General features: G+C 43.8%; 1 protein-coding gene across 2 annotated transcripts in view; it reads left to right on the top strand.

Moving 5' to 3' along the window:
• ERC1 (ELKS/RAB6-interacting/CAST family member 1) overlaps positions 1-22431 on the top strand; it is a 157865-nt gene that overhangs the window by 94251 nt on the left and 41183 nt on the right. The window contains exons 9-14 of one of the 2 annotated variants that reach the window (XM_040436556.1): positions 1461-1598; positions 1697-1837; positions 4558-4698; positions 4970-5002; positions 11213-11406; positions 18079-18214. In XM_040436556.1, coding sequence (XP_040292490.1) covers positions 1461-1598; positions 1697-1837; positions 4558-4698; positions 4970-5002; positions 11213-11406; positions 18079-18214 — 783 coding nt within the window. The remainder of the gene's footprint in view (positions 1-1460; positions 1599-1696; positions 1838-4557; positions 4699-4969; positions 5003-11212; positions 11407-18078; positions 18215-22431) is intronic. The other variant, XM_040436562.1, reaches the window with a different exon arrangement.

Raw genomic sequence — 22431 nt, 5'->3', positions numbered from 1 at the left:
ACTAAACTGTTTTGCCCAGGCTCTGGGAAAAGTTCTTAACTGTTCTGTCTGAGTTGGAGCTTTAGCTGCTGATATCTCCTGATTGGTAGCAGCTAGCCTGGGCCTGGTCTCGTTTGAAAGCTGGCATGACAGCATTAGCCCAAGATAAGCAGGCGATATTACTGTTAGAAATCGAGTCAGGAATAATCAGGGTAAAACCTGCTTTTACTTTCATTTTCAGCAGCATTTACTGCTTTACCTATTTCACAGTAATATCTTCCCATTTGGTGAAGATAATGCTGTGATTTCGGTATTGTTTGAAACAAAGCTTGGAAAGCCAGCTTTCAAACAATACAAAGCCTATATCTCTAGCTGCTACCAAAGCAGAGATATGAGCAGCTAAAGCACCCCCCATCCTCCCCTTCAGTCTGGAGGGGGAGCAGTTGCAGAGAGTTGCAGTTCCTCCTGCAGGAGGAAAGGAAAAAAATAAAAATGTATAGAAATGTTTGATTATCATCAATGTAGTGACCAACATAATAAAATTATTATTTATACCACACAGTGAACGCCGTAAATTAATTTGAAAAAAAAAATATATATATATATATATATATATTTACTACACTATAAATACCCCAGAATGGTTCCTAAAAAACCTACAACTAATCCAGCAAAAAAAAAAAAAAAAAGTATTTAGAAGAAAAGATTTAAATTCATGACTGCTGAAACACAAAGGGGAAAAATATGATTGGTCCTTAAGGCTAAAATTAATGATTCCACTAAGGGGCTAAAAATGCTAAATGCAATGGTGTCCCCTGAGATGAGCACCAACAAGATTTACTGCAGACGTATATTAACGCCGTACAAGTATGGCGCTGGAGTGAAGTGCAAACATGGCGCCCGCTTGCAGCGGGCATCATGACCGGTGGATCTCCACTGTTTCAAACAGCAAAGACCCGTAGCTAATGAACATCACCTGCAATAATGCCGATCGCGGTCATTAAAGCCTTTAAATTCAGTGATCAGGTGTAGATTGCGCTTCCGGGCTTCTTACCGGCATCCTCTGCGGCCAAGGAGGATGCCCGTAATTGTTTTTTAATGCGCTGGGTCGGTAATTGGTTTCAATATGCTGGATATTGAAGCTGCAGTTCTTATTTTGGCCAGCAGGTGCAGACTAACATAAGAAATGAGCAATTCTCCTTTCATTATGAGGGTTCAGAATAAAAAAATAAAAAAATGGGTTTTGTAGGCTCAAATACAAGCTTCAAAACCATAAAAAAGTGAAAAAAAACAAAACTGTATTAAACAATAAACCCCCAATGCCATCAGCTGCACCCCCCCCCCCCCCCCCCCAAAGTGCCATCAGCTGCGCCCCCTTCCCCTCCAGAGCCATCAGGCTCCTTTTTTGTGTTGAGTTACTCGAGTTAATAGTTTCAGCCCTACCTTACATTTCTGCTCCTTATATTTCTTTTCCTTCCTAGATTGAGAACCTTCAGGAGCAACTGCGGGACAAGGAGAAACAGCTGAGCAGTTTGAAGGAGCGAGTAAAATCCTTGCAAGCTGACACCACCAATACAGACACTGCCTTGACCACCCTGGAGGAGGCGTTGGCTGAGAAGGTAAGGGGCATTTTCTGTAATAAATGTGTAGTATGAAATGTTACACATTGTATCCTTTTGGAAGGTTGAGTAACTCAAAATTCATGTCTGTATCTTAGGAGAGAATTATCGAACGTCTGAAAGACCAGAGGGACCGAGATGAACGTGAGAAGCAAGAAGAACTGGAGTCCTTCAAAAAAGAGTTGAAAGAATTGAAAGAAAAAGTCAGCACATTACAGGGAGACCTGTCTGAGAAAGAGGTGCATGTTGTCTGTGTCTGTCGTTGAAAAACTTGGGGGCTTGTTCGGGACATAACCAGACTATAAAGAAATGGATATGTTGGTTTGTGGTGGCTCACCCCACTATTTTATATGGAATGGGTGCCCCAACTGATATAGACACACACCGTCTATACAAAAGGATCAATGTAAAGTATAGGATAGTTGTGCACACCTCATCTGGAATAATACAACTTACGCATAAAGAAATATATTAATTAAAATTTAATCCAATGATTGTATGGCAATATACGGAGTCTTAAAAACACTCAGGGGCGGACCAGGGTCAGGTAGGCCAATGGGTGTGTTAAATGGTCCCCATATGGTTGTATACCTCTAACTGTTCAGAGAGAATAATATAGGGGGTATTATTGTAGATGTAAGGAATCAAGGAGACACTAGGGCAGACCAAGATTAGGCGGGCCAATGGGTGCCTCAGGTAGTCCCCATATAATTATAAACCTCTGACCATTCAGAGAAAGTAATATTGTATATAATAAATTGATATGTAAAATATAACAATTCTCTTCATGCAGGTAAGATAATTAATCAATATTCATCAATGTGGTAATCGAAATTCAGTAAAAAAGTAAAAACACTATCCACAATGGGACCACAAAAATTTGCAAACGTGAAAAATATATAGTGTGATCAATTCATATAGTGAGTCCACCTTTAAAAATTAAATAAATAAAGTGAGTCCACCTGTAAGAATCCTATACAGTATATAACTATTATTTGGATATAGGATGTTTCCACCTATGTATGAAGAGTTCCACCTATAAGGTAAAAGGAAAAGGAGAGGGAGGGTTCCACCTCTATATTCTAGAAAGTTATGTGAACAGATCCTTCATCCACAACGGAGTCACACTGGTAAAAATATATAATAAGTTCATCCACTAAAAAGGGCAGCAATAGCTATTGCAATAAATGGCTTCAAATGGTTCCAATTGTATAACAAAGTATCACCACAGTATTGGAATAAGGTGTCATAACCTGGGATACATCGGTAGTTGTTGCAACTTTCAGCGGTTCTTGTAATTGTAAGTAATCAAGCTAGGAGGCAATGTCCTTACTTACAGTTTGGTGATTTAACTGGAACACAGCCTGGCAGTATCTTAGTGCAGCCGAGATTAGCCGCTATACTACGTGTCTGCCGCGGGTGATATTTGTGATCCCGGTATTTGGAGCAGTAGGTTAATGTTGCTTATACCTGTGGCCGCGGCGTCCCACGTGCCTACAGCGCTGACTATGTTCTGACTTTCCGGCGTCTCCTTCTGGTCGGGAATAGTTACCGGAGTTGCAGGGTCCTAATGCTCATGGTATTGGATACTGCTTGGATAATAAAGTTCGAGCGCTCTAACAGGAAACGTTATTCATCAAAAAGTGATGAATAACGTCTGGGGATCTTCACCATACGTGTTTCAGAGCTCTCTGTCTCCTTCCTCAGTGGTCAGAACATCGTCAGCGCTGTAGGCACGTGGGACGCCGCGGCCACAGGTATAAGCAACATTAACCTACTGCTCCAAATACCGGGATCACAAATATCACCCGCGGCAGACACGTAGTATAACAGCTAATCTCGGCTGCACTACGATACTGCCAGGCTGTGTTCCAGTTGAATCACCAAACTGTAAGTAAGGACATTGCCTCCTAGCTTGATTACTTACAATTACAAGAACCGCTGAAAGTTGCAACAACTACCGATGTATCCCAGGTTATGACACCTTATTCCAATACTGTGGTGATACTTTGTTATACAATTGGAACCATTTGAAGCCATTTATTGCAATAGCTATTGCTGCCCTTTTTAGTGGATGAACTTATTATATATTTTTACCAGTGTGACTCCGTTGTGGATGAAGGATCTGTTCACATAACTTTCTAGCATATAGAGGTGGAACCCTCCCTCTCCTTTTCCTTTTACCTTATAGGTGGAACTCTTCATACATAGGTGGAAACATCCTATATCCAAATGATCGTTATATATAGGATTCTTACAGGTGGACTCACTTTATTTAATTTTTAAAGGTGGACTCACGGTTCAATTTTTAAAGGTGCACTCACGGTATACTTATATAATTTTTTAAAAGTGGACTCACTATATGAATTGATCACACTATATATTTTTCACGTTTGCAAATTTTTGTGGTCCCATTGTGGATAGTGTTTTTACTTGGTTGAATTTCGATTACCACATTGATGAATATTGATTAATGATCTTACCTGCATGAAGAGAATTGTTATATTTTACATATCAATTTATTATATACAATATTACTTTCTCTGAATGGTCAGAGGTTTATAATTATATGGGGACTATCTGAGGCACTCATTGGCCCACCTAATCTTGGTCTGCCCCTGAGTGTCTCCTTGATTCCTTACATCTACAATAATACCCCCTATATTATTCTCTCTGAACAGTTAGAGGTATACAACCATATGGGGACCATTTAAGACACCCATTGGCCTACCTGACCCTGGTCCGCCCCTGAGTGTTTTTAAGACTCCGTATATTGCCATACAATCATTGGAATAAATTTTAATTAATATATTTCTTTATGTGTAAATTGTATTATTCCAGATGAGGTGTGCACAACTATCCTATACTTTACATAACCAGACTAGCCTTTGACTCCTGTATGAGTTTTCTGTATTATGATTTATTTTACTTCTTTTTTTTTTTTACCTTGTCCATGCAGTCTTCACTTTTGGATTTAAAGGAACATGCCTCTACCTTGGCATCTTCTGGCCTTAAGAAAGATTCCAGACTGAAATCGCTGGAGATTGCACTGGAACAGAGGAAGGAGGAGTATCTGAAGCTTGAGAACCAGCTCAGGAAGGTGAGGAATTGTGTTTTCTTTGGACCCCTTATATTAGCTTGAGAGTTGTGATGACCTTAAAGGGGTTATCCAATTATAAGAAAACCCCCCCACATGTGTATATTACTGGTGAGGGGCCCGGCACATGTGGGGGGGGGGGAGTTCCTGAAATTGGGTAACCCCTTTAAAAAACTTGGAAGTGATGGTAAGCTTTTTATCTACCTGTTATATATTCCTTGTAGCCTTTTGGGTTTCCTGTCTGACTTCAGTCTGTTTCTTGTCCTTATCTCAGCAGTCAGATGGGTCACAGCACACTGGGAAAGCAGTAAGTCGCCGTCGCATGGAGACCCCTGTGTTAAAGCTAATACCTGCATGTTGTTCATTGTGTAAACACCGATAATGCAGCTCTGCTGCTAAATGGGATTATTTTTCCTTCCCCTTCAGCATGAGAGTGATCAGAATTCACAACTTCCTCCTATGAGTTGATCCTCGACTCAAAGTTTTTCCTTCCATGAATGGGTGCTCAATCCTCTCCATCTTCCCCTAGTGAATAGGCTGTCAATTATTCCTTCCTACGATGAGTAGGGACTCCATTCTCCTTTGTCAGTATTCCCCTTTTTAAAATGAGTAGTTCTCAATTCTTTGTCAGTTCTCAGTTACTACATTGGCCTCTGTCAGTTCTCCCTTCATACATTGTGTAGGGACTCCATTTTCATTTGTCAGTTCTTCCCTCCTACGGTGAGTAGGGACTCCATTCTCCTCTGTCAGTTCTGCCTTTGTAAGATGAGTAGGGACTCATTCCTCACTTTTTTTTCTTCATAATCAACTTCTCAGATCATACCAATTCCCTGCCATGAGTAGGTACTTCATCCTCACCGATTCCACCCTGAGTAGGTGCTGAATGGTCACTCATTCACCTTTGTGAGTGGGTACTCCATCCGTACACATTTCCCTTTTATGTGTAGGTGCTTCTTCTGCACATATTTTCCTCCCATGCGTAGATGCCCTATCCCCACCCGTCGTCAATGTCAGTCTCATAGGAATATATAGAGAAGTAACTGACAGGAAGTCAGTTCCTTCTCTATTCCTTCCTATGAGACTGACATTGAGGCTCCCATAGGACTACATAGAGAAACTGACAAGATATTGTGTTATTTGGAGAGTCAGAGTGTTGGTCACATGGCACAACTGAGGATCAGAAGGGAGGTTATAATGAGGATTAACATGCATATAACATCTTTACATCACTGCAGCAGTAAACTGACATTGAATGACTCGATGATAGAGTATAAAATAGTTTTCTATGCGTTAAAAAAAAAAAAAACTTTCTGGTGGAAGTATCCCTTTAAGATGTTTTTTGCACCCTATCTATCTCCCTATGATTAGGCCTTTCACTTCCTCCTTTGATTAGTCCCTCACTCTTCCTCTACTACCAGAGATTTACAGGACTGAACTTCCTTTTTTTGTGTTTTTCCATCCCACTAAAATAGCTGAAGGGACTATGTGCTCAGCTAAACATTTCTGTGACTGTCAGGGTTTCAGCGCCCGGACCACCACCAATCAAAACTTTGACAAGTCACTATAAATATTTTATGAAAGGACAAGATACTGTTTAAAGAGTCTGTCACCAACCTGACCGGTTTTAAACCAATCACATAGTTCAGTGGGACACAAATCTCTGTGTCTCTTCCCACTGTGGGCAGAACACTGCGCATGCCCGGGCCCGGCAGCGATGCGCAAACTGCCTATAGGGATATATGATGTCACAGAGCCACAGGGCTGGCCGGAGTTTACTGAGGAGCAGAGTTAGGCGCGAGTGAGGCAGGAGAACTTGGGCACTTTCAGCAAACTCTCCGCCCCTGGGCACTTGCGACGGCTCATTAGCATATCATAAAAACGACTTTTTGGCCGATTTGGATGATCTGAAAAACGAAACAAAGGTAACATCTGTGTCATGTCTTTGTGTCCCACTGAACTATGTGATTGGTTTAAAACCGGTCAGGTTGGTGACAGACTCCCTTTAAGGCTACATTCACATGACCATACGTGTTTTGCGGTCCGCAAAAAATGGATGACGTCCGTATGGCATCAGTTTTTTTTGTGGATCCATTGTAACAATGCCTATCCTTGTCTGCAAAACGGACAAGAATAGGACATACGGAACTATCATATGGCTACGGAACGGTCATACGGATGCTGATAGCACACGGTGTGCTGTCCACATTTTTTGCGGACCCATTGAAATGAATGGGTCTGCATCCTATCCGCAAAAAGAACGGACACGGAAACAAAATACGTTTGTATGAATGTAGCCCAATATAGTTTTTAGTGATTGCAGCTCTGGAGTTTAAGGTTTTTATGTTTACACAGATTATTCTGGCAGAATGCATGCAGAAATTCCACATTGCTTTTCTTTCTGCTTTGTGGTTTTAACAACCGCACTTTGGAAGAGAGAAATGTCCTGTCCATTCTTGACATGGATTCTGCACCCAGAATCTCCAATGAAAATGGGCAGGAATGAAAATCCTTGAGAAAACCAGCGCAAAAAAAATCTGGAAAAAAATGCAAAAAAAACCTTGTGCAGATTGCACTTCACATCAGGTGTTTTTTCAGCGCTGAAAATACTTTGTGTGAACATATGCTAATACAGGACGTAATGCAGGATCAGCACAGGATAGGTAATGTAGTGCATATAAAAAAGTGACTCTACAAGCAAAATAGTGAGTGCAGTTCTGGAGTATAATAATGGATGTAACTCAGGATCAGTACATGATAAATAATGTATGTACACAGTGATTCCACCCACAGAATAGTGAGTGCAGCTCTGGAGTATAATACATGATGTAACTTAGGATGTGTACAGGATAAGTAATGTATTGTCGGGGATATAAAGCAAAAGGCTTTATATAAAAGAAGGGATCAAAGAAAATTTTCAAAGGGAATTGATCCTTGAGGTGGACATATAAATCACCTGAAAAAGAGATCGTTGTTAATTGAATTATGTTGTGCATTCAGTAAATCATGGTAAAAGCGTCTATGCAAAAATATAAATGATTTATTATACAATAATTTAAAATACCATCATGACTTAATCAGTAGAAAAACACAATAATATTCAATAACACACAGTGATATGCAGTACCCTAAATTTGCCACTACCCTGTTTCCACGAAAATAAGACAGTGTCTTATATTAATTTTTGCTCCCAAAAATGCGCTAGGTCTTATTTTCAGGGGATGTCTTATTTTCCATGACACAGGGGGATCAGAGGGGGGAATCAAAATGGCACAAGAGAATCAGAGGGGAGGGGGATTACTATTTTACTGTAGTACCCCCTTCTGATCCTCCTGTGTCATTTTGATTCCCACCTCTGATCCCCCTGTGTCATTTTAAGTGATCCCACGCCCCTGTGCCAGTGGACAGTGGATTATTTAGTCTCTCTCTCCCCCCTCCCACCTTCACCAGACATCCCCCACTACTTTATCAAACATTTCCCCCCCCCACCACCTCAGTCACCCCTTGTGTCTGTGCCAGCCAGATTCCACACAATGTGCCCAGCTCCTGCCCCGCGCGACTCACTGTCTAATCGCGAGTCAGCCAGATTCCGTCAGGGCAGCAGGCGGCAGCTTCTGGACGTCACCCCCGGAAATCAGAGCGGCAGCTTCTGGACGTCACCCCTGAAAATCAGAGCGAGCAGCAGGCGGCAGCTTCTCCAGGCGGCAGCTTCTCCAGGCGGCAGCGCAGGCTCTCTGATTTAAAGAGACCTCGCACTGCCTGAACAGCTCTGGATGCGCTGCGGCCAATCAGTGAGCTGCGCGGCAGCAGCCGCCGCTACAGTCCAGAGGATTCAGACGCCCTACGGTAGCGTCAGGGGCCTTATATTCTAGCGGGGCCTTATTATCGGGGAGGCCTTATTTTCGGGGGGATGCCTTATATTACAGGGATAGGCAAAACTAGAGGTAGGTCTTATTTTCGGGGGATGTCTTATTTTCGGGGAAAGACGGTAGATGGCTCTAACACCAAGACCAACGTATAAACTATACCTCTCAAGCATAAAAATGTAATACAACCGTCTCGACGACAATTATTAGATATAAAACTCAATAATGTTAATAATATATACGAACCCTTACTCTGCACAAAACTATGACAAATCTCGGATAATCGGGTAGTATTGTCACACAACTTATAAATGATCAAGCCTGGTATTGACTATGGAATGAAATTATTCCAATCAGAGAGTTCCTCTGAATCAATATTTAGGTCTTTTATTCAGTAATATGCATCGTTACTGAATAGTGACAATATTGATGTAGCACTTTTAACGCTATACATCCGCCATACAACGGGGAGTTCTAAATATCAGGCTAATTAATTTATAAAAACACTATGCGGAATAAAGTTATACGTTACCTGAGAATGCTGATGATGTGCGGAGACTAAGGGAAGTCAGCTCCAAAGTCTGTCCTGGTCATTGGGATCTTTCTCCTGGGCATACTTTGTTTCTTTGTGCTTCCCTTGTTCCCCTGTCTTTTCTCTTGTTGCCATCTTTTTTCCTCACGCGTATGTGGTTTATGATCACAAACTTATCAGTTAGACGCACCTTCCTAACTTGGAGTTTTCCAGTCATTGCCAGCTAGGCATGTACATATGATAATGACTGTGATGTCACTGTATTACCCAAAATGCATTTCTGCTGTTGGTGTAATGTTACTCATTTACCCCTAGGTGACACTATTACCTAAGCTATTAGTATCATTCTAGTAAGGGTTAAATATCCAAGTATGACTTTATCTCACATTCTATACACATGACATATGGAACCTTAAATCAGAGCTGGGGGATTCGTTTTGACACAAAAACTAACTAAAACACAGACTTTTGGGCACCATTTAGATATTTCTCACACTGTTAATTTATGTTACAGATAATAATATAAAGAACCTTGTTCTCACAGAGATATCTGTGCCTCCTCTGCCACTCCAAAGGGTGATTGATGGTTAGTTAAACTAACACATCTTTCCCTAGACAGAGACTCATTAGCAAGGTTTATACCTAAACTGTTTTCATCATACTCTAAGATATAAATATATATATGATAACAGATACATAAACGTCCTTCATAATATTCAATATAAAACAATACATACATCCTATTGATTTTCTTATAGTAAAACTAAGGTTTATTATACGTGTATATAGGTATTACAGATTTTCTGCTTCATTAGTAGATACCAAACTGTAGAAGTAATTAGCACCTGCTGCGTCTATCCTTATCTCAGTCATAAATCTAAAAGGAGATAAGAATGACTCTTCTCAGACTGGTACATCTATGAGACAATATCTTATGAACAGTGTCCTTTCCATGAACTTCTCTCGGCCATCTTTAAAATACATAACATATAACAATATGGCCTCTTATAGGTCTAATCAAATACACTTTAATTAGGATATTTAGATATGGATATTATATACTTATGGAAAAGCACAGCAGTATGTACATGGTGTCTTCACCAGCAGAATAGTGAGTGCAGCTCTGGAGTATAATACCCAATGTAACTCAGGATCAGTACAGGATAAGTAATGTAATGTATGTACACAGTGATTCCACCAGCAGAATAGGGAGTGCAGCTCTGGAGTATAATGCAGGATGTAACTAAAGATCAGTACTGGATGAGTAAAGTATGTGTACAGTGTTTATATCAGTTATATTATATACACTCATAGCTGCACTCCTCCAATGCCTCCTAATGTGTACATATGCTGTTCTGCGTTTTGGTGACCAAATAATGTCTCCTGTGGGCTCCACTTCCAGGGTGGATCTGCTCATCTGCATCACCCTGTGATTAGTTCTTTGTGGCTTTTGGCCTTCCTGCCCTCGTCCTGTTGACGTGACATCGCCCTGCCAGGCGGTGACAGAGCACACACAGTGTTTTGTGGATGTCGGGATGCTGCCAGGTGTATGAGAAGAGCACTTCATGTAAACAGATGACTGTTAATTATCACCTTCGTCAGCCGAGAACAGGAGGGGGAGGGGCGGAAATAGTACCATCTGCCCTCTGGACCTTGCCAGTTGCACACAGTAATGCACCCTGTCATGGAAAAATGTAGTCTATCGTCTTCTGGTTCAATGCTGTGTGTGAGCCAGACATCTGGGTGCAGTCCTCTTATGCTCACCCTATTTCCATCACAACTCTACAAGGAACAGACGCACGTCGGCATTTCTGCCAAGCTAGCAACCAAGTCATGGCATGCTGCTTGCTTGATTAAATGTCAAGAAAGATAAGAAGGGAAAATCCATACGCACGTATTAAAGCGCCCCCCACCCCAAGCTTTAGAATTCCTTAGTAAATTGGCAAAACGACCAATATGACTGCCATTACCGCTCTGTAGGACTAGCCACCTAATGTTTCCAGACCCCAGTTTTCTTTGTTCTGCAGGGATAGACTCCCCCTAATATCTCGTAGCACCTCTTTAGGTTATTCCCTTTTTAGTGTTACTTTTTCAGCTTTTTAATGTTATTGATTTTTTTTAGGTCCACGAGGCTGCACAAGATGCAAAATCCAACCCTGACGTGAACGAGCGGGTGCAGCAGCTGGAGAAAGAGGTAGCAAGGTTTCGGGAAGAGGCCAGCAAGTCCCAGGCAGAGGTGGACCGGTTATTGGAGATCCTTAAGGAGATGGAAAATGAGAAGAATGAAAAGGATACAAAGATAGCTGAACTTGAAAGGTAAGGGGGATCTGGAATGACCACCAGGACTGAATTTGACTGTACTGCTAACATCATCCACTAGAGGGCACTGTGCTCCTACTCTCTGCATTAGATTATTGAGTTCGGGGGGGGGGGGGGGGGGGGGGTTCTCTCCCGAAGAAAGCAATGTTATTAGTTCTCTTAATCACCCTTTTATGATGCTCGTACAAATCTCACAAATTTAGGGCTACTGATAGAGATCTCTCTGACATTTAGAACTAGAATTAACATGTATACCAGTGCAAGTATCCAGGCAAAATATAACAGCACAGGGTGTCTCCAGTTACTGGGATTTATGGTTCTGCGTCATACAGGTCTCCATACTACGTGCCCTATACAGATACTTACTACTTAGATATTCGCTATGCCTGGCATGGTCATCAGTGCACATGATTGTGCATAATGGAGACTTGATCACCAAAATGGGGAACTCCCTTAAAGGGTTTCTACCACCAGAAATACTGTTATGTAGCTGACTGATATAGCGATGCGCTAATGTCAGCACTACATAACAGTATGTGTTTTACCTTTCTCCCTGCAGCCGTTTTGGTAAAAAAAAAGCACTTTTATAATATGCTAATGAGACTCTAGGTGCTATGTGGGAGTAAAATCAGCATCTAGAGGCTCCGTCCACTCACCCTTTATCCCGCCCAGGTCCTCTGTTGTGCCCGCCCCGCTCCTCTTGATTGATGGCACGGTCCGCCGCATCGCTGGCGAAATCCCGCGCCTGCGCCGTTCACTTCTGTATTCGGTGCAGTGAGTGAATGATGCGCTCCTGGTGCCGGACTCCTCACTGCGCCTGCGCCGACTACGTCACAGTGAGGAAGCCGGCATCAGGAGAGCCGACTAAACTCACTGCGCCTGTGCCAAATACAGAAGTGAACGGCGCAGGCGCGGGATTTCGCCAGCGATGCGGCGGACCGTGCCATCAATCAAGAGGAGCGGGGCGGGCACAACAGAGGACCTGGGCGGGATAAAGGGTGAGTGGACAGAGCCTCTAGGTACTGATTTTACGCCCACATAGCACCTAGAGGCTCATTAGCATATTATAAAAGTGCTTTTTTTTTTTTTACCAAAACGGCTGCAGGGAGAAATGTCAAAAACATACTGTTATGTAGTGCTGACATTAGTGCATTGCTATATCAGTCAGCTACATAACAGTATTTCTGGTGGTAGAAACCCTTTAAGGGTCCAATCAGACGTCCGTAGGTGTTTTGCGGCCCACAGATTGCGGATCCGCAAAACACGGACACCGGCAATGTGCGTTCCGCATTTCTCCGACCGCACATCGCCGACACTATAATTGAAAATCCCTTTTCTTGTCCGCAAGAATAGGGAACGGAATTGTGGATCCGGAAGTGCGGATGCGGACAGCACATAGTGTGCTGTCTGCATCCGTTCCGGCCCCATTGAAAATAAATGGGTCCGCACTCGTTCCGCAAAATTGCAGAACGGATCCGGACCCAAGTTGAGGCGTGTGAATGGACCCTAAATATAATTCTTAATCACTGTACAATGAAAGGTTCTGCTAGTTTCTAATATTTGTATTTTAATTCTCCTGCATTGTCAAAATCTCTGCTCGCCGTACGTGAACAGGGTAGTTCTTGTTTACGTTTAGAGGCTAAAACCGCATCCTAATCACGAACCTCTCACAGCTGAGAGTCTGTCACAGTGGCATCAAGTCTAGACAATCGTGCACATGGGTAGTGCAAATCTCCCTCCTGATAGGGCACCTCAGTGTGTCAGTGGGAAGTATGAGTTTAGGATGGATCTTTTGCCGCCTCTTGTGAATAAGAATGTTTCCATTCATTGACAGCAGTAGAAATGTTGACGACTGGGATGAATCAAGTTGCAGAGCTTTACTGTTACTATGATGAGCACCTTTATGAGGGAGGCTTCAACATTCCTTAACATTCGGGACTTTCTAACACCAGACACTACTGTGGTCCTGTATTGTCATGGGACCCGTCCCCTCCCCCGCACATAGTTATTAGTGATGTTATTAACTTCTCTGTTTCCTCTCTTCTTTATAATAATCCTCTGTCCATGTTCATTAACTGTCTCTTTATCTGACTCTCTCTTGCTGTCTCTTTCCTGGACATGCGGCTTTGCTCAGCATGACATCAAGGTGAGTGCGTCTTTCGTATCGCAAAGTTTAATGGCGGCTGTGGCCTTTATCAGTGACTCGATTGGCATCAACCCTTTGGTATGGTCTCCTAGCCTTCCAGGAGGCCCGAGTGGCTAATATACTTTTAGACTTGTGCCAGGGGCAGAGAAGTTCTGAGGATAACCAGACATAACTAAAAAGACAGACAGCATGGCCGCCACTTCCACAGGGGTTGTCATCGTGGTTAACCCATAATTATCAGATCTGATCTGTCCCACACTGCTGTTTACGTGTCTGGGGAAGCTGGGTGACATCCCCTTGGGCAGCTGTAAAGGCAGCCTATTGTTTGTCACCCAAATTTCCCAAAGACAGAGAAAACTTATATATACTGGGACATGCTGTGTATTGAGCTCAGCCTGGTGTAGTAAGTCTGGGTCTGCTCTGGTCACATCAAGAAGATACTGGGGAAGATGTATCAAGACTGGCGGATCCATCTCCCTGCGCTGGCATGAGGTCCACCATAATGTGCGACTTTTTTACGCCAGAATTGTGGCGTAAAGTGATTGATAAATGTCCCCCATTGTGTCTCTTGCCACGTTAGTCATTAGTAGTCTCTCTGAAGGATTATTGCAAAGTGCCTCTTTTCCGGCTACTGGGCTTGTGTCCCTTAGGGCTCATGCACACAACCTTATTTTCTTTCCGTGTCCGTTCTGTTATTTTTTCAGTGTGTCCGCAAAAAAAACGAAAATGACTCCTTGTTTATTCTATTTCTCTGTGTCCGTAAGTCAATTCCGCCAAAAAATAGAACATGTCCTATTCTTGTCCGTTTGGCGGACAAGGACAGGCATTGTTAGAATGGATGCACACACAAAAAACTGATGCAACACGGACGTCACACAGATGTCATACTTTTTTTTTGCGAACCACAAAATACATACGGTCGTGTGCATGAGCCCTTATGTGGGAACATAGCTGAGATGCCTCAAGTCTTAAGGGTGGGGGTGTTATGTCATACACTTATTGCAGGAGGAGATAAGACCAGTTTGCTTGGTAATTTCCTTTATACATGAATATGTGTGTGTGTGTATGTATGTATGTATATATATATATATATATATATATATTATATTATATTATATATTCTGTAACTTTCTAACTATTCTTTGTTTTTCAATTCCTAACCATTTTCAAGATTTCTGCTTGCTGTCCCTGGTGGGGGATCTCATAATTGGTGCTGTGACACAGTGACCGCTCTCAGTTGATTAAAATTCCCAGAGTTGAGGTTTAGGGAATGTTCTTGGGCACGGCTGGATTACCCATAATTCCCAGTCATTAGGAGCTGTCAACCTGTGTGTCCACTCGATCCTTATCTGCTTATAATGACCTCCAGGTGAAGCCACTACCTAGCAGTCCCCAGCTCAGCAGCTTCCAGATAGTGATCCACGGTAATCCTGTCACGTCTTGGCTCATGTTTCTCTGTATTAGTGCGGCCACACTGTATACAGGTCCATTATCCCGGCTGTTTTACTACCGGCCAAGGGTTTCAGATGACGCAAACCAAATAAACAAGGTCTAATGGTACTGGACATATTGTCTGTGCCTGCATCGTGGTATGTGCCACAAGTCAGATGGGACTGTATATTTCTAACTGATTGTCTGCTAGTGGGCATGGTTGAGTATCGCTCAATGGGGTGAGAAGAGTTTTGTAAATTAAAGTGGGGGTGTTTTCTGATTAGTACTACCCCATGAGCGAGATAAAGGTGAAGGCCACACCACAGTCAAGCTGGAAAGTCATGGAAATAAATGATTTCCTATTGACTTGCCAGAGAGTGCAGGTTCCACCAAAGAAAAGTGGCCTTCACAGTTTCTCTTGTGGTGACATCTGGAAATGTTTGCTACAACACTTCTAACAGATGATAGATTACAACTAAACAGCCTTGACTCCAGACTGAAACGTTTTTACCTGTGCTGATACATTGTAACAAACTCGGGTACCCTGAGTTAGCAGAGTGGAGGATTGTGGGTCATTATACACCGTGGGATCATACATGTATCTTCAGGGAAGCCCTGGTCAGGTCATTTATACAGCATCCGCTGCTCCTGGCCCGGCTTAAAAGCCCCGGTTATCTGTGCGGCTTCTTTCCGACTTTTCTGTATGTTTTTTGGTTTTCTCCCAAACCTCACATAATGATTAATGCGCAGCGGGGAGTGACAGATGAGGCGGTGGGACCACCAGCAACTCTGTCATCACCCAACAGAACCAGATTATATGGCGAATGGATTTATATATATTTTTTTTAGATTTATACTTATGATTTACAGTATATCAGAAGTATGAAACCACACTTGGCTGGAGGCAATTCAGAAGGGACGTGGAAGGGTTGTCAGCCGGTGGCAGGTTTTAGGTTGTCAGCTGGAGGCAGTCGAGGGGTAATGGCTGATCTTTGTTCAGCTGAAGGCAAACCAGGGTTTGTCGGCCAAAGGATAGGTTGGTGACTGCCAGCTGGAGGGGTTGTGGGAGGGTTGACAACTAAAGGCAGGTTGGGGGATGTTGTCAGCCAGAGATGGGTTTGTTGGAAGGCAGTTTTGGGGGGTTATCACCTGGAGGCATTACAGGGCTGCGGGATTGTTTTAAGATCCATCAAACTTCATCCACTGAACCTCATTTGCCCAAAGAGTCAATCGTCCCATTCGCCGTTCAGCATAAGCTGGAGTATCCACCTCCACTGAGCTTCCCCCTTGACCATCATTCTGTTTTATGGGGGTCATTAATGCTGCTGTGTTGGGGCGTCATGTCCCATGGTGCAGTGCTGCCCCTCATTAGAGGTTTGTCAGTCATAAATGCCTGGCCGCACGCCATTGAGTTGGTGGCATGAGAGCCCCCTTCTCCAATTGTAGAATAACTCTGACTAGAAGCAGCCCAATACATGGAGCCTTGAATTTCGCAGTGACCCCTGACACCCACAGGGTAATTGACTGCTGGAGACACAGGGGTTAATGATGGCAAGTCTGTCCCCTGCTCTGTCAGCGTGGTCACTAACTTGTGCTGAGTTGGGGCTACCTCAGTCACGGATTGTCCTGTGACCGGTCACTCATTGTGTCAGTGCCCCGACTCCTCTGGATGATTCTGTGTGTTTCAGAACCATCAGCAAACCCTTTGTGTGGAGGCGAGAGGGTCACCCGGAGAGTCCTGGCTGTGCACTACCGGCCCCCATGACCCTTTCACAGCCTTGTATAACTGTAGAATAGGGCTATATGGCAACTCAAAATTGAAACCAATCGTCAGTCCCATGTAATTCCTGCCCTTTAAGGGACTGAAGTCTTGTACCCCACTGACTCTCACTGATGAAGTGCCTGTTGACATACCCTCTAAACCAGGCATGCTCAACCTGCGGCCCTCCAGCTGTTGCAAAATCTAAGACTCCCATCATTCCCTGACAGCTTACAGCTATCATCCTACAGAAGGGCATCGTGGGAGTTGTAGTTTTACAACAGCTGGAGGGCCGCAGGTTGAGCATCCCTGCTCTAAACCATCACTAAGTCAGTGGGGGTCATTAATAGTCACACGACACCTTTTGATGACTTTGTAAAGGCCTGTGCAACAAAATTTTGTCGCAGGGACATTTTTACGCCATCCTCACCACGTCATAAATTTTGCGCACCTCTGGTACTCCGTGTTCCTAAAGGTAAAACGACGCCAGCCCCTGACTGGAGTAGCATTCACTCCTCTCTTGCGTCTGTTTCCAGCCATAAATGTTAGTAAATTTTCCATGGCCAATGACCCGGCCCCTGCCACTCGCTCGCCACTGGGGTAGGACTTCTTAACAAAATAAATGACCCCCAATGTGTTGTGCAGTTTATGGTGTAACATTTACTCATGGTCACACTCATTGGTCAGTCTGTATGAGCCGCTTCTCCCTGGCCCAGATATTTCTGACTCGTTATATGGTTAATTAGAGGGCGCAAGACCTGGGCTCTGTCCAGCAGGGTCGGCTGCAGCGGCCATGTCAGCTAAATTTTACTTGGGTTGGCCTGAACACTCAGCCGAACGTCTATTTCCAAACCACACTGGATTGGAGTGTAATCCGTCAGCTGACCCCTCAATGCTTAAATCATTTCCCCCACCCACCACTACTTGACTGGAATAGTTCTGTAAGCCTGAAGTATCTACACCCCATCGTGGGAGCTTGACTTTTAAGAATTGGAAAGTATTCACACCCCTTTTTAGTGTTGCATAGGTTTAATTGAAATTCTCTATGTCCTTTTCTTTGATGGTCGACCTTACAGCTCTCACCCAGCTTTCCCAGACTCCTAAATTAAACGAGAATGGGGTTGTCATTCAGGGCAATGGGAAAGCTGGGTGACGACCCTTAAGAAAACTGTATCTGTGGCAATATTATTGTGAATCTCTTGAGTTTAGGAAAGTTCATTGTCACCCCAGTAGGAGCTGTATGAGCGGCCCTGTTGCTGATCACCCAGCTTTCCCAGATGTAGGAAAGGGAACCCTGACGTTAACACTGGTTTTTTATTTTTTTTACTTCTAGGCAAATAAAGGACCAGAGTAAGAAGGTGGCGACGCTGAAACACAAGGAGCAGGTGGAGAAGAAGAAAAATGCCCAGCTTCTGGACGAGGCGAGACGTAGGGAAGATAACCTGACCGACAACTCTCAGCAGCTGCAGGTAGCAACATTTTGGGATTAGAGGGCACACACCCACTCTCACACAGCAGAACAGAGTATTTCAGGAACAGGGTGCACTGATTATTGTAGGTGGGCAGTGTCCAATTGTGAAGAGGGGAACGGGGACAGAGAGTTACATACTGGTAGGAGCATTGTCTCCAGTAATGTAGAGCATTTCGGAAGACGGGTATGTTAATAGAGTATGTTGATGGGCAGCTATTTGCGTGATGACATAATCAGGGGAATCAAGCAGGGATCTGTTGAAGGAGCAGGGTCCTCAGCAGCACAGAGTATTTCAGGGGAGGAATGTGCTGACGTTTATTTTAATGAATATCCGCTCTTGTGGATACATAACCTATTCTCCAGCTTCCTCCTTGTTATGATGTGGTCACTGTGTGTAGGGATATGGGGGGCTGCTTAATTCTGTATACTAGAAAGCCGGAGCGGAATATTTTCATTTGGAGATGAAGAAGCATCTTCCACTTAATGAAGTCTGGAAGAAGCCCCCTCCTCCTTTTCCTCCTCTCTCGGGGGTCCATGGTGGGCTCTGTGAACTTGCTGTCCTGAAGTGGAAAATTCATCCCTCCTGGAGGACACTACTAGCAAACTGATCCCTCTACTTCTAGCAGCTGTGTCCGATACGTAAGCAGTCTGGATGAACGGGGGTCGATGCCGAGTTTCTGCATTCATATACACCCCCACATAGCATCTATTGCAGTCACGGTGATGCTCCTTACTGCTGATGCAAGCTTTAAGGCCTGAGGGGGTCAGAACCCCCCCCATTCCCCCCCAACATCGTTCCAGCTTAATGGAAGCTCACTATTTGCCTCCCAGATGGTTTTTCCAGATTATCGAGCGGTTTCTTGTAATCCATTTTAGGATTATTTTTGCATAGAATTACCAGGAATTGTAGATCATCGGTTTCTGGATTAAAGGAAGTTTGTTCTTGCCAGGCCATCAAGTGATTTCCTTTAGGTCTGGTTTACACAGTACGGGTTAATGGAAGCTCACTGTGGCACTAGTGTTGATTTCCTGCCAGTTCTGCTTTAGGTCTACCCCCCCTCCCAGAGTTTACAGATCATCAAGTTCAGTATTAAAGAATTTGCGGCTTATATTCGCCAGATGAATGAACTCTGCATTAGGGTTCTTTTTCGCTTATTGGTGTTTGTTGGTTTATGTAGATCTGATTTATGAATTTTTTTGCCCCAAGTGCTTAAAATCGAATACATGATCTATTCCAAAACAAATCTGCGCAAATCTAAAGGAGAGGCATAGGAATGGTCTCACGTCAGCGCATATGGCTGTATATAACCATGCACTATGTATATATAGATTTATAGCTTAGGTGCTGGAGCCAACAGGTTTTGGGTTTGGGGTCAGTTCACAGAAAACCCAGTTTTAGAAATCTTCTGGTCTTTGTGGTTTTGGCCGGAATTAATAGCACAAGATTTGAAGACCTCGGAAAATAAGATCAGCATGTTCCTGTAGAGACCATCTGCACGTCCCGCCATATAAATACCCTCGCAGCACACTCCCTGCTCTGTACTGCCCGAGAAGGGGGTGAGGTGACACATTCTTAACCCACAAAACCAAAAGATGGAGGCCATTCTCCCTCCCCAAATCGGATATTACATGCACGGTGACGCATCTGCCCATTGTGGTCGACTGCTTCAACCCAGGATCAAAATTTAACATTAAAAATGTTTTTGTTTTATGGAAAAAAAAAACTTCAGAGTTTTCTTTCTGGAAGAATTCCTAAAGATACTTTGAGGTTTTTGCCTCTCTCTAGAAGGTCTCGTTGCTTGTCAGTCTCAGGATGGAAATATTTCAAGAACATCCCTGAAGCCTTTCCTATTAGTGTCTGGCGGAGGGCAGTGACAGAGGCTCCATTCACTGAGACCAACGCGAGAGACGGATTAGGACCCCTGAAAAATGTCTCCAATTAGCCAGCGGGGGCTCTCCGTGCCCTCTGTAAGAGCCTGTGATTTAGGTGCTTGGCCTCTGTGTCTCAGGTTGTTGTGTTTGGAAGGATGAATTCGGGTCCCTGAGGGATGGTGGTTTTGGAGACGCGCCACAGAGCTCACTGAGGGACCCGTAGGCGGCCATTTTGATTCACAGAGCTGGCGCTGGGCCAAGGTGTCCAGCGCAAGGTTTGCGGTTTGGGCCATCTCCAGCTCACCCAGCCTGTTTATTTTGGACAAACAGAGCAGTTTACTGGATATGTCTTATTCTGAGCCCAGGGCCTCTCTTGCGCTGCCCAGGAAGTCGCAGGATGAATGCTGCTCCGATGGATTCGAAGACTGTCACCCCGAGAACGGCAGACAGCAGCTCAGATGACGTCTAGTCGAATGAATGCTACAATGCCACGGTCTCGGCGGGACCTGACCCTGCACTGTTTGTTTCCAGGAATACCAGTGGTTTAATGAAAAAATAAATATCTCCCTCCATAGACTTAAAAAGACGGAAAAAAAAAAAATATATATATATAATGAAAAAATCTGACAGATGAAGTGTCGTTGGAGCTTTCAATGCCTTTACATTTCTTGCCATTTTCCAGTATCTCTGCTTGCTGTGTTTTTGATGAAACCAATAAGCCGAAGCCCACCCTGACCATTGTAGCAGACACATGAGCTGTGTGAGCAGAACATGGTTACACAGGAAGGTGGAGAACGTCAAGTGTCACCTGATGCATGGATAAATTGAAGCATGACTGGTAGGATTGATCCTGCTGAGTAAAACGATACTTCATTTATGTTCCTCTGCTGTGCCGTTCCTGTGGTTCACCAAGAGGGGGGACCCAAGTCCCATGGAGCACTGAAGTTCCTCCACTCTGTCCCCTTGAATGACAGGACCAGCCATCTCTACTGCACCGTAGTCTACACTGTCAGTGCACGTGCAGTGCAGCTGACTTCTGTGCATGCGTCGGTAATGATGATGTCATCCTCCACCCGAATTAAGCAGAGCGTCTCCTTGGGTGGAGTATAACGTCATTGGCACATACACAGTAGTAATCTGTGCTGCCGGGGAAGCATATGCAGTGCACATGCGCTGATATTTTAGACTACTGCTCAAGCGAGATGGGTGGGGGGCAGAGGAACTGTGGTGCTCAGAGGGGTTTAGGCCTGCACCTGGGTTTACAGATGATCTAATTTACATATTAATAAAAAATATTTTTGTCATAAAAATCACAAGGGAGGAACATAAATGAAGTATCGTTATACTGAGAAGGATCAACCCTACCGGGCATTATGCCTGGTTTAATAGGGTTAAACCTGCTTGACAGTTTCTCTTTAAGGTGGGCACAGTTGGTCAGATGCCATCACCAGCGTCGCCAGACTCCATTTTGCGACTGGCCCTCACCCACACGAGTTAAATGGATATAGGGTCCGCAAAAAAAAAAAAGGATAACCTCTGTATGCTGTCTGTGTCTGCATTTTCGCCCCGCAAATTTCAGAACATGTCCTGCTCTTTCCCATTATGCGGACAAGGATAGTCATTTCTATTAACATGACAAAGAACTGTGGATTACACACGGAAATTATACGTATTTTGCAGACCGCAAAACGGATACGGTCGTGTGCACAAGGACTTAAGGGATGATTGGACTGACGGCTTTCTGTGTAAGGAATCCCCGGATCCTGCAGCTCGTCCCTCCTGGTTTTTGGCAGGGGGTTCTTACTTTGTGCGATTGTGATCTGAGCCCTCTGTAGCGCTGGATCATGTCAAGCAGATTAATGGAAGCGATGACAGAAGAAAAGGAAAAACACACAATGGACTGAACCAAACAATCGGAGCGGGAGGGGTGCACTCATTCCAGGAACGGCTCTCATATAGTACAGACAGAGAGAGTTTTTCTTTTTCATTTATGGCTAAATGTTCTTTTCATTTGAAGATCATCCCCACAATATGAACTATTTGCAATTCCATCACTGAATTACAAAAGATTCAGCAATATTCTAATATACTTATCTCCTTCAGTTAGTTTCTACTTGCTGTCAGTGAATGGAAACACATTTTACATCCAAAGGAGGAAAACCTATACACACCTAATACCTCCTGCTGCTCAGGATCTCTAACAGTTGTGAGCAGCACAAATCTCTCCCCTGTTCTGGTAGTTTGTTGCAATGTATCAGTGCAGGGAAAATGTATCAGTCTGGAGTCCAGGCTGTTTGGTGCACGGAGCTTTAAGAAGTATGAGGTGAGGACTGGTTTCTATTA

This window comes from Bufo bufo, chromosome 1, assembly GCF_905171765.1.
Source record: "Bufo bufo chromosome 1, aBufBuf1.1, whole genome shotgun sequence".
NCBI classification, from domain to species: Eukaryota; Metazoa; Chordata; class Amphibia; order Anura; family Bufonidae; genus Bufo; species Bufo bufo.
The sequence above is the reverse complement of the archived record's forward strand: the minus strand, read 5'-3'. Positions and strand labels throughout refer to the sequence as shown.